General features: G+C 38.6%; 1 protein-coding gene across 1 annotated transcript in view; it reads right to left on the reverse strand.

Annotated features, from left to right (window-relative positions):
* Positions 1–13,100, reverse strand: part of LOC107686886 (retinoic acid receptor RXR-alpha-A) — a 124,126-nt gene that overhangs the window by 19,959 nt on the left and 91,067 nt on the right. Inside the window, exons 5-7 of the mRNA XM_016484030.1 lie at positions 5,278–5,428; positions 4,240–4,318; positions 1,667–1,767 (exon numbers count right to left, since the gene is read on the reverse strand). Coding sequence (XP_016339516.1) covers positions 1,667–1,767; positions 4,240–4,318; positions 5,278–5,428 — 331 coding nt within the window. The remainder of the gene's footprint in view (positions 1–1,666; positions 1,768–4,239; positions 4,319–5,277; positions 5,429–13,100) is intronic.

Raw genomic sequence — 13,100 nt, forward strand, 5'->3', positions numbered from 1 at the left:
TATGCTTGAACTTTTCAGTTTCTAAGCTATTTTATTGAGAAATCACAGAACATTGTTGACAATACATTTCCGCGCTGAATGATTCTGTGCGTGTGATGTACGCGCTACTGTCTGTAGCCTATGTGTGTGCGTTACAGTGCAGCAGCGCATTCGATTAGAACGGCGATTAACGTACCTGTGCAATAAGCTGTTTAAAACATGCAATGTCCCGTTCAATTTCGAGCATCCAGTAATATAATCACACATGTCTTGTGGAGCGCTTTCAGAGTATGCATTTATTTGTCATTTGAACTGTTTGGAAACGGAGCGTAAATGTGGAAGTCCTTCAAAGATTTCTTATCCTGTTGCGCCCTCTATAGGACCAGCGACTAGTCGACGTCAAGCTTAAAGCGTCATGGCAGAGAAGTAGACTAGTCGATTAGTCGGTGCAACACCTACTATAAACACATACACGCAGAGCTAGATAGATATATATACAATTAATTTTAATATATAATACTTTTCTATATACAGTTACATAAAAATAATTTGAAACAGATTCTTCTAATTTTACTAAGCTAATTATTATTTATATAATTCATGACATACCTGGGAACAAATAATTATTAGATTATTTTTTATTAAATGAATACTAAAATAATAGTTAATAGTCAATAGTCGATGTTTATGTTTGTCTGAATGTGGAATTGTACATAGCAGAGGGTTTAGTGGTTTTAGACACACTAAGCTAAGAAGAAAAAAAAAAAGCACACATTAGCAACAATAACAGGCATGCAACACACGCTATAAAAGGAGTTCATCGGTTCAATCTTAAAAACAGATTCTCTGCAGACAAAATGATTCTAAAAACAACATTGAAAAACTCATCTCAATCTCATAAATCCAAAATTATTCTCTCTGACTGAGGGGCAAAATACAGTCTCTCAGATCAATATTCCACCAGCTGTGTGCTAAAATCTTCTATTAGCATGCTTAAGCACTTTCACGTCTCCTTTTCTTGGGGACAAGTGTGCAAAAAGTGCTAATGCCCCATTTTCTTCAGTGTGACATCCCACCCCTCACCTCTTCCTCTCTTTCATCTCTCTCTGCCTCAGGTGATGATTTGGGAAAAAATATGGTCTTCTATATTTAGCAACAAAAAGCCTATCTGAGAAAAAAAAAAACACACACACCACCTTACATCAACGAGCCATTTCCCGTTTTCTCTCAGTATCTTGCGAGTACACTACCTGGAATCTTAAGTACAGTCATCGCTCATCATGTGCAGAACAAACTCGTTGACCATTGTCTCACCGTGAGCTGATCGGCAGACTGAACGTCTAGCGAGCACTAATTAAGCGCTGACCTGCAGTCTTGACTATTTAATGGTTGATTGAAGTAATATGAATGTTTCTTCTAGAGTCACACAGAGGTGAGATTGTGTCTAATAGCGAGTACAAAAAAACATCTCGCCTCACGATGGAAAGCTCAGGTCAGTCAGTGCAAAGAACGATGGACTCCTTCAACCAAGTCCTTAAGTATTTCAGCTAACACAAATGGATGCTAAAGGGGCATTTACATAGCATTGGAAGTCATTTATTTTAATGAGAGCTGGTATAGTGAACAGTGCTATAAAATTTCAGAGGGAAAAAGCAAAATCTTCTATCCTCAACTTTATGTGCTGTACCTTCTCTCTTCATGCCCATGGCCAAACACTTCTGATAGCGGCAGTACTGGCAGCGGTTGCGCTGGCGTTTGTCGATAATACAGTCCTTGCTGTCTCGACAAGTGTAGGTCAGGTCCTTACGCACAGTCCTCTTGAAGAAACCCTTGCACCCCTCGCAGCTGTACACACCGTAGTGTTTACCTGTTGAAAAAAATGCAAACACAGAAGCCTAAGGAGTTATGTTCAGGTCTACAATGGTAATAATTCATGGAACAGGGATTGTGGGATTTGAACCTACAACCTTTCAGCTGAAGTGCGTTAAAATACCGTCTTCTATCCCAGCTTAATATTCCAAGACAACTTTAAGTATCATCTTGTAGTGTAAACACTGTCTCTGTGCTGCTTACAAAATATTGCACTGTTTCCCTGCTGAAAAAAACTGTTTAAACCAGCCTAAGCTGGTTTTAGCTAATTTCCCAGTCTGACTGAGTTCGTTTAACTAGCCAACTAGTTAAAAAGTTCCCAAAATCCCTCTAACACCACCCAAAAGAGGATCTTAAATGGACTAGAAAACTAGCTTCCATCCCAACCAGCCATGCATTGCAACATTAGAACAACAGTTTGCATTTGGGGCTGGATTCTTCGTTTGCATGTATATACTAACCTAAGCAGGACTTAGCTGGTTTAAGATGGTTTCCCAGCCTGATTTAGCTTGTTTAGCTGACTAACCAGTTGAAAAGTGCCCAAAACCCTTCTAAAACCACCCAAAAGATTACCTTGACCAGGCTAAAAGATCAGCTAAGACCGGAAAACCAGCATAGACTGGTGTTTAAGCTATTTTTCCATTCCAACCAGCCCTGTACATCAACACTGGCCTAACAGTGTCTATTTGAAGCTGAACTGTCTGTTTGCACTTATAAACGAGCCTAAGCCTGATTAGGCTTGTTTAGCTGGGCAACCGGCTGAGAAGTGCTCAAAACCCCTCTAAAAGACCATCTTGACTAGGCTAAAAGACTGTCCAAGACCAGAAACCCAGCTTATAAACTATTTTTTAAGCAGTTTTTTCCCACCCCAACCAGCCTTGAGCAAGCAACGGTTGCAAAATGTTGTACGTTTGGGGCTGGACTACTGGTTTACATGTATAGTGTGTGTTTTGGCACCTGAGGAGCGGTCGCCGCAGATGGCACAGATGTGTTTGGTGAGGGAAAGGGGGGTGCCCAAGGGCTGGGCTGGCACCTTCATCACACCGTTGATGCCCAGGGGTGGCTTGATATCTTCTGAGCTGCTGACAGAGTTCATGGGCGAATTCAGCTGCAAAACATAAGCAAACAAACAACACATAATTTAGACACGTCAACGTATCAGCTCTAAGGACCTGACTGAAAGAAAGCCTGAGTTCCAGAAGGCCCTGACTTTTCTGTCAATTTCTTCAGTACGGGGCCAGCGTTGAGATTTCAGATTGACTTTGTGCCACAAGACCTAGGTTTCTCTCATCTGATTACGCTCTCTCGCCTACTTCCTCTGAATGTAAGTACAAGAAATGGATGCTGAGTGTGTCCCTAGCCTCATTTTTTCATATCCAGCACCAGCAGTGCACGTTCTATGCTAGAATGGCGGCAATAAAATATTTAGTGGGACAGTGGAATAAAGACGTGGTTCTGTTTCTCTCTCTTTCTCTCCAAGCTAAAATGTGTCTGGCTGCCCTCGTCCAGACATTCTTTCGCTCTCACATGTGTATTTTGAATGAGAAGCACATTAAAAGTTACATTTCAGTGAAAATGACAGCTAAATTAATCACAAATGTTTATTAATCAATGTGAGCCAATGTTTTTGCACATTTTATTCTACCATTCCATTCAACAATTTTGCAAGAAGCAATCATAATAACAGTCACATTCTGTTCATTTCACCCAACACGTGTTCATATTCAATTACACACTTTAATTTTATCAGCGACACAAGGGTTTTGTGTAAATGAAATTTGCCGATGTGTTGACACTGTCCCTAAGGGTCCAACAGGCTGTTCTACATCAAAAAACCTGACAGATGCCATCTTGACTTTGGGGAGTGAAAAGTCAGTGAAAAGTCTTGTGATAAGAAGCGTGGTCACTCTGCATTGGTAACAGTGATGTTTGCATGCATTTGACTTTCCTTCTCTTTTATTTATATTATAGTAGATGTTTTACCAACAACTGATTTGTCGGAAGGCTCTTAAAAGCGTGACACAGACTTGGTAAAGGCCTTGGGACTGTGCGTGTTCTTGGCCACGAGACAGAAACACTCATGTGAGAGCCTCCAAAGTCTTGTTCTCATGCTTTAGCCAGAACACAGTTAGCAGTCAAAGTAGAGAGAGGGGCCTGATAAAGACCCCATTTAGACCAAAAGGAGCATCGTCACTTCCCACTTCACACCACGGCTATGTGTTGACGTTAGTGCAAGAGACATGCAGACTTGCTAGACTTATGTGGAGTGCCATGTAGCCAGAGGACACTGGACACAGACAGACTACTGTACCCCCACCACAATGTACAAAATATATTGTTTAAGAGCATTCTGCAATGGAAATTACATTTCAGTCCTTGCTGTCTCGACAAGTGTAGGTCAGGTCCTTACGCACAGTCCTCTTGAAGAAACCCTTGCACCCCTCGCAGCTGTACACACCGTAGTGTTTACCTGTTGAAAAAAATGCAAACACAGAAGCCTAAGGAGTTATGTTCAGGTCTACAATGGTAATAATTCATGGAACAGGGATTGTGGGATTTGAACCTACAACCTTTCAGCTGAAGTGCGTTAAAATACCGTCTTCTATCCCAGCTTAATATTCCAAGACAACTTTAAGTATCATCTTGTAGTGTAAACACTGTCTCTGTGCTGCTTACAAAATATTGCACTGTTTCCCTGCTGAAAAAAACTGTTTAAACCAGCCTAAGCTGGTTTTAGCTAATTTCCCAGTCTGACTGAGTTCGTTTAACTAGCCAACTAGTTAAAAAGTTCCCAAAATCCCTCTAACACCACCCAAAAGAGGATCTTAAATGGACTAGAAAACTAGCTTCCATCCCAACCAGCCATGCATTGCAACATTAGAACAACAGTTTGCATTTGGGGCTGGATTCTTCGTTTGCATGTATATACTAACCTAAGCAGGACTTAGCTGGTTTAAGATGGTTTCCCAGCCTGATTTAGCTTGTTTAGCTGACTAACCAGTTGAAAAGTGCCCAAAACCCTTCTAAAACCACCCAAAAGATTACCTTGACCAGGCTAAAAGATCAGCTAAGACCGGAAAACCAGCATAGACTGGTATTTAAGCTATTTTTCCATTCCAACCAGCCCTGTACATCAACACTGGCCTAACAGTGTCTATTTGAAGCTGAACTGTCTGTTTGCACTTATAAACGAGCCTAAGCCTGATTAGGCTTGTTTAGCTGGGCAACCGGCTGAGAAGTGCTCAAAACCCCTCTAAAAGACCATCTTGACTAGGCTAAAAGACTGTCCAAGACCAGAAACCCAGCTTATAAACTATTTTTTAAGCAGTTTTTTCCCACCCCAACCAGCCTTGAGCAAGCAACGGTTGCAAAATGTTGTACGTTTGGGGCTGGACTACTGGTTTACATGTATAGTGTGTGTTTTGGCACCTGAGGAGCGGTCGCCGCAGATGGCACAGATGTGTTTGGTGAGGGAAAGGGGGGTGCCCAAGGGCTGGGCTGGCACCTTCATCACACCGTTGATGCCCAGGGGTGGCTTGATATCTTCTGAGCTGCTGACAGAGTTCATGGGCGAATTCAGCTGCAAAACATAAGCAAACAAACAACACATAATTTAGACACGTCAACGTATCAGCTCTAAGGACCTGACTGAAAGAAAGCCTGAGTTCCAGAAGGCCCTGACTTTTCTGTCAATTTCTTCAGTACGGGGCCAGCGTTGAGATTTCAGATTGACTTTGTGCCACAAGACCTAGGTTTCTCTCATCTGATTACGCTCTCTCGCCTACTTCCTCTGAATGTAAGTACAAGAAATGGATGCTGAGTGTGTCCCTAGCCTCATTTTTTCATATCCAGCACCAGCAGTGCACGTTCTATGCTAGAATGGCGGCAATAAAATATTTAGTGGGACAGTGGAATAAAGACGTGGTTCTGTTTCTCTCTCTTTCTCTCCAAGCTAAAATGTGTCTGGCTGCCCTCGTCCAGACATTCTTTCGCTCTCACATGTGTATTTTGAATGAGAAGCACATTAAAAGTTACATTTCAGTGAAAATGACAGCTAAATTAATCACAAATGTTTATTAATCAATGTGAGCCAATGTTTTTGCACATTTTATTCTACCATTCCATTCAACAATTTTGCAAGAAGCAATCATAATAACAGTCACATTCTGTTCATTTCACCCAACACGTGTTCATATTCAATTACACACTTTAATTTTATCAGCGACACAAGGGTTTTGTGTAAATGAAATTTGCCGATGTGTTGACACTGTCCCTAAGGGTCCAACAGGCTGTTCTACATCAAAAAACCTGACAGATGCCATCTTGACTTTGGGGAGTGAAAAGTCAGTGAAAAGTCTTGTGATAAGAAGCGTGGTCACTCTGCATTGGTAACAGTGATGTTTGCATGCATTTGACTTTCCTTCTCTTTTATTTATATTATAGTAGATGTTTTACCAACAACTGATTTGTCGGAAGGCTCTTAAAAGCGTGACACAGACTTGGTAAAGGCCTTGGGACTGTGCGTGTTCTTGGCCACGAGACAGAAACACTCATGTGAGAGCCTCCAAAGTCTTGTTCTCATGCTTTAGCCAGAACACAGTTAGCAGTCAAAGTAGAGAGAGGGGCCTGATAAAGACCCCATTTAGACCAAAAGGAGCATCGTCACTTCCCACTTCACACCACGGCTATGTGTTGACGTTAGTGCAAGAGACATGCAGACTTGCTAGACTTATGTGGAGTGCCATGTAGCCAGAGGACACTGGACACAGACAGACTACTGTACCCCCACCACAATGTACAAAATATATTGTTTAAGAGCATTCTGCAATGGAAATTACATTTTCAACGTCTCTTAAATAGCATGGAAGACTCCTTTGTTTTGCTAAAGCTAATTTCTCAGCTAGCATTTTGCTTAACTTAAATACACACAATTATTTTATACAAATGACAACAAAAATACTTTTTTTTTTCAATCACACATGAAGTTTCATATTTCATCTTAACCTTTCTCCTAGGTAAAAGTACGATAATTTTTACAGTAAGCTTTATTCATTTTATTAGTTTATTGGTAAAGTTCTAATTTAGTTAATTACTGCCCAACTAGGGGGTAGTCAAAAAATACAGAAATAGTTTGTGAATTCACTTTTGTTTAGGTCATTTTAAAAAATGTCTTAAGATCAAAATATATTGAAATCTACATTAAAGAAAAAAAACCCTTCATATAACAAAAAGTTGGTTGGTTGGGTTGGCAAGTTTCCAGCTTCCAAGTTGAAAAACTATGAACAAGCAATTTATAATTAATTCAGGTTTGACTGTTAAAAGTTTCTTCAAAAGTGATTGCAAAGTAATATAATTTCCTAAGATAACTTAAGCAGCATTTAATAAGGTTAAGGATAATGCACATCCAGTCGGTTGTTATCGCAGAATAACCCCCGACAGGGTGATTAGGACCCTGACGCGAATAATAATAATTAGGTATGAAATATTGATTTGAGTTGAAATATTTAAACGCAAAGCTTCTGTGAAGAAAGCAGCTGGTAGCAAACGGCAAGTGCAAACTAGACGGACATTTAAGGGATGCAGTACAGTCATACCACTTATTACACAACATTTCATCACACAAATAATTGTGGCGATAAAAGATATTGATTAAGATGAAACACTTAAAATGCTACCAGTTTGTTAGTTATCTTATAATCCATTACAGTGTACAACAAACGTCACAAAATGGCAGCAGCTGTGTTTGTATGAAACAAGAGAGCGAGTTGGCAATACCAGGATGACATCATTTAATAATTATACACATAATATCGAATTGAGTTTTAATATTTTCTTAGCTAACCAAATGCAAAAACTGTTCCTAGAAAGCATATAGTGCTGATTTCAGTTACCCGGATGACCCTGTGCTATCAGCCTTTACCGGTTGTTATTAAGGAATAACATACTTCGGAATGTTGCGACTGACCAATCAGAATCCACAGAGCCATGTAATATAAAATACGTTTAAAGGATACTAGACTCTGGTATTAACAGCATATCAGTGGATCTTCTTTTGATATTTAGAATCTGTGCGTGATTCTGGAATGTCCTTTCAGTTTGTAGTTTGTACACTTATCCCATTCATTTTGTCTTTTGTTGATGACGTAAGGTACTACGGTAGTTATCATAAACCAAAATATAATATTTTTTCTGTCAGTTTTAGTAATAAAAAGTGCTTAGATTTATCAGTGTAGCAATAGAAATGTCCAGATTTAAGAAACACCCACGTGGAAAGACTTAACATAGTTAACCACCCTTATCCATGTACATGATTGCATCATCCTAAGAACATGTGCGTGTATTCACACATGCCTGCACACACCCCTTAAACTCACGCATGGACACACACAGTAATGACACGGCCCATGTCATTACACTCATGACCACAACATGCCCTGAATACAGAGACAGAATGCTGAAACAAACAGATCAACTGCTCCGAAATGACAATCCAAACAAACAAAAACACTCACAGCTTATGAATCTTTGTCAAGAACATTATTAACACTTTTGAAAACTGCTCCGCTTTCATTCAGTATGATGATTAATTCCATCCGTCAAAAAACTAACAAGGAAAACGCAGCGGACAAAAGCCCCTGTACTTCCACTCTGCTTGATTTATGATGTCAGAAATGGTCATTGTCCTTGAAAAACACTGAAGGCAGTCAAGGCTGCAAGGGCCGTAACAGTGCGGCCCGTTCTGATGGAGAGAGGTGTTAATGATGAGTGAGCAAAGAGAAAGGATGGGCGGCAGTAAATTACACATGCCATACTTTATTCTGAGGCTGTCAGTTTAGGAGAAATAAAATGCCTTTTGTTTTTGTGCCTGCGTGTCTCCGATGAGAACCTTAAACATGCTCATGTTACGCACATACAAATACTCATGGGGAGGATTCACTAAGAATGAATGAGCCCGCTGATAGAGCCATTTATTTGCACCTGCTGTCTGCATTAAGGGCCCGATTCACTAAAGGAATTATGCAAATCAGGTAACGGTGCAAATGTGCCCATAAAATCTTTGCAAAAGTAAAGCTGCATGGCACGATTCCCCATTTGTAGGTTCAGGTTTTAGAACAAACAAATATACTAGTGTACTTTACTTGGACTATACAGTATCACGCCACATTTCAAGAAAAAAATAAGACAAATGTTTCTTAAAATAACTGAAATAATTAACATGAAATAAAATGAAATAATCTAATAAAACAAAACAAAACAAAACAAATAAAATAAAATAAGAAAGTAGACAGTAGAGCATGGAGTTAGCAATGTCAAAGTCATGGGTTCGATACTCAGGGAATGCATGAACTGATAAAATGTTTATTAAAAATAACTAGTAAATAGTTAATATAGTAACTATTCATAACTAGTACAGGCAACGGTGCAAATGTGCCCGCAAAATCTCTGCAAAACTAAATCTGCATGGCACGATTCGTCATTTTTTGGTTTAGGTTGTGAAATAAGCAGCAGACTATTGCAATCTAGTGTACTTTACTCGGATTATACAGTATCACTCTATCTTTCAAGAAGAAATAAAACAAATGTCTCTTAAAATAATCTAAATGATAAAATGCATAACATTAAATAATAAAATAAAATAATCAAATAAAACAGAAAAATAATAAATAATAAAAAAATTAAAAATAAAATAAAATAAAAGGGTGTCGCATTAGCTACGTCAAAGTCATGGGTTTGATTCTCATGGAGTGCATGAACTGATAAAATGCACACCCTGAATGCAATGCTAGTCGCTTTATATAAAAGTGTCTGCCAAATGCATAAATGTTAATGGGAGTGTATAAATATAGTGTAGCATTTAGAGTTTTGCATGGAAATCAAGAAGGGGTGCAAGAAGTGCTGAATATAATGACCATGACAATGAACTGCAGGCTGTCAGTTAGATGCAGGTTTAAGTTGAAATACTGCATGCAAAAGTGGTGCAACTGTATGAAATCATCCGTCATTTTTCTCACACTCAACTCATGCACACATATGCACACGTGGTGTTAGTTTAACATGCAAAAGCAGTTCTGATAATGAGCCCGTCTCTTCACTTCATACCTTTGTCTGTCTATTTTGCTGGACCTCTGTAGTTTGTCTCTATGAGATGCAGAGCTGCACTATCAGAGGACTCTATCAGAGTATGGCTATTTTCAACATGCAACTCAATCTGCCCAAACTCCCTCTCAATGCTGTATTTGTGTGTGTGTGTTACAGAAGGATTAAAGGGTCTCAGTTCTGTGACTGTAAATAGAATAATCCTCCCTCCCATACAAGATCACACACTCTTCTTTGAGGGGTAGGGTGTCAGACAAGTGCCTTGAGTAAGAACAGCATGATTAGCCAGCCGTGCTGTGACACTTAAGCTGTACGGAGAGGAGGGGGCATCCCAAAAGTTAAGACACAACATGCACAAAGACACACATACATAGAAGTGACTGTTGGTAGGAGTCAAGAGATCATTCTACAGTCCTGCTTTAGAATTGGATGTTTGGTTGAATATTTAAAAAGAAATTTGAATATTTCAAAAATGAAAACTATGTAATTATTTATTCTCATGTCATTCCAAACCTGTTGTTTTAACCAAGGGGACACAAAGGAGTCACATGTTCAAAGGACACATGTTCAGATGACTTCTATATTCTATATTCCAAATCTTGGAAGTCCAAATGACTTATAATAGCCTCCTCTAATTTGCTGTTAAGCAAAGTTAAGTTGAACTAAATAAATCAAAAACAGATAATTTGGGAAAAATTAAGTGAAAAAAAATCACCTATTCTGATTTGTGAATCACTGAGTCAGTTAAACTAAACTGAAAAAACAAACAAACAAACAAAACTAAATTAATAAATTGGGAAAAATATTACTTAAATGAGAAAAAAATACAATAAAAATAAATAAAATAAGAAAAAAAATGAATAAGTATTTAAGATTTAAGAATTAGATCAAATAGTTATCAAAAAAGCTATTAACCACTGTGAATCGAGTCAGTAAGTTTAACTAAAATAATAATAATAATATAATAATAATAATACAGAATCAGTTGGGAAAATTTAAATAAAAAAAGAATTAAAGAATACAATAAATTCGATTTGTGAATTGGATTAAAAAAAAATCTAAAATTCGCCACATAGAAATGGAAGGTTTGGAGTAATATTAGCGTTAGCAAATATTTCTTCTAGGCCTGTCAAAATGGCTGAAAAACTAAATTCGAATTTTTTACTTGAATATTAGCAATATTCGAATTATACATTAATTTTGCATGGCTTTCTAAACATGGGACTCTCTTGTGCGAGACGCGAGTGCAACGGTGATAAATGTCCCTCTAGAAAATGCTATAAATATGCATTCTGTGTGAACGGCTTGGTTTCGGTATTGACGTAAACAACATCTTCCCCGCATTGATTGCTCTCTTTTTCTTCAATATTTTGAATGAACAACGTAGCAGCGCCGCATCCAGTGGGTTCAACTGGATAAGCTAACAAAAGCATTAAAATGCTACGACACTTACATCGTCGTCGCATTACGTGCGCCACTGATAAGGCTGCCTGATGCACACCTAAAATTCTAATGCAACGTTTTTGCATTCAAATGTGGATTTTTATTTTAAATTCGACGAATATTCGAAATTCGATTTTTTTTTTGACAGCCCTAATTACTTCTAGTGAATTTTAAGCGAACTACGCTTTGAATTTCTTACAGGTGTGTCATGGTTTATTTTATCATATGTGCCAAAGCTGCTGAGCAGAAGAGTGAGAGACAAGTTGTCAGCACCTCTAGATCTGTATATCTGTGGTGAAACACATAACAGGGTCCAGCCCTCTACGAACACCTTGGCAATTGAATCGCCATTGGCTAGTAAATTTTTTTGTTTACTCGCCAGACTGATAAATACATATACATACACACATACACAAACATATACACATATACACACATACACATACATATACATACACACATACACACATACATATACATACACACATACACAAACATATACACATACATATATACACATACAGTATATATACACACACACACACACACACATATATATATATATATATATATACACACACACATATAGTATGTGTGTGTGATTTAGTCGCATATGCGAGTGATTTACTCGCAATGTAGAGGGTTGGGGTCAGAGAGTGTTGACTCACGAGAAAGAACAGTAGCCTTGACCTTAAAAACTCGCTAACAAAGAGAAGTGGCAGATCTAAGCATCAGCCACCAGTCGACTTGTCTCAACAAGACACTGTATCCATCCAGCCTTTGTGCAAGTACGCCACAGATGTTGACACTTGGTTGTCAAGCATAAGCTAGAGACAGAAAAGAGCTGTGCTGTCACGAATTTTGTCTATTTTAACAGTAATCTGTCACTCACAATGATATAAGCTCAGAGGCGTTCATGCAGGATGTTCTTACATTTAAGTAACAAAATGGAATGCCGGTATTTAAAGCGTATGTGTTTTTAACTTGACACTGCATTTAAAAAACGCAACACTTACTGTGCAAGACGGCCAGTAGCATTGAAACAATCAAAACCAGTCAAAAACATCTGTCTAAATCATAAAAGCATAGTGCATAACAACATAAAAGTATGCAAGAATGACGTGTGAATGACCTTTTATTTTTCATACATTTCCATTCAACATAATGTTATAATCTAGCATGGTTTAGCAGAATGTTTTGTCTATTTCTTTCTTAGTGGAAAGCTCAGGTTTCGCCCCTATGGACACCAAGTTCAATCTGCAACTTTAGACTTGGTTCAAAACTCTCATCACATCAATCTGCTTTTGTTTCAAGATTCAGACTTGAACGGTGCTTAAGGAGTCATATATGCTCCCACGAACGGATACATTTTATGCGATGCGAAACACACGAGTGGCGATCTGGCAAGGCAAAGTCGACGCACATCACACAAAAAGAATAAGAGCATAAATCTGGAACCTTAGAGGAGCTTAGCTGATCTTACCAAGCCGAAAAACAGACTTCCCTCCAAAGCACACTTCAAAGGGTAAACCAAATCCTGCAGCAGCAACCTTTAACACATGCTCACCTCTCAAAACCAGAAAGCAACTTCACACTGAGGTGAACCTGAGAGCATTCGAGTGGAGTGAACTTCAAATGAAAGCAATACTGAACATCTGATGCCTACTTAACTGTGGCAAAAGTATATTTGCCTTGTATGTATAAATCAAGGT

This window comes from Sinocyclocheilus anshuiensis, unplaced genomic scaffold (genome assembly GCF_001515605.1).
Source record: "Sinocyclocheilus anshuiensis isolate Anshui unplaced genomic scaffold, SAMN03320099.WGS_v1.1 scaffold1339, whole genome shotgun sequence".
NCBI lineage: Eukaryota > Metazoa > Chordata > Actinopteri > Cypriniformes > Cyprinidae > Sinocyclocheilus > Sinocyclocheilus anshuiensis.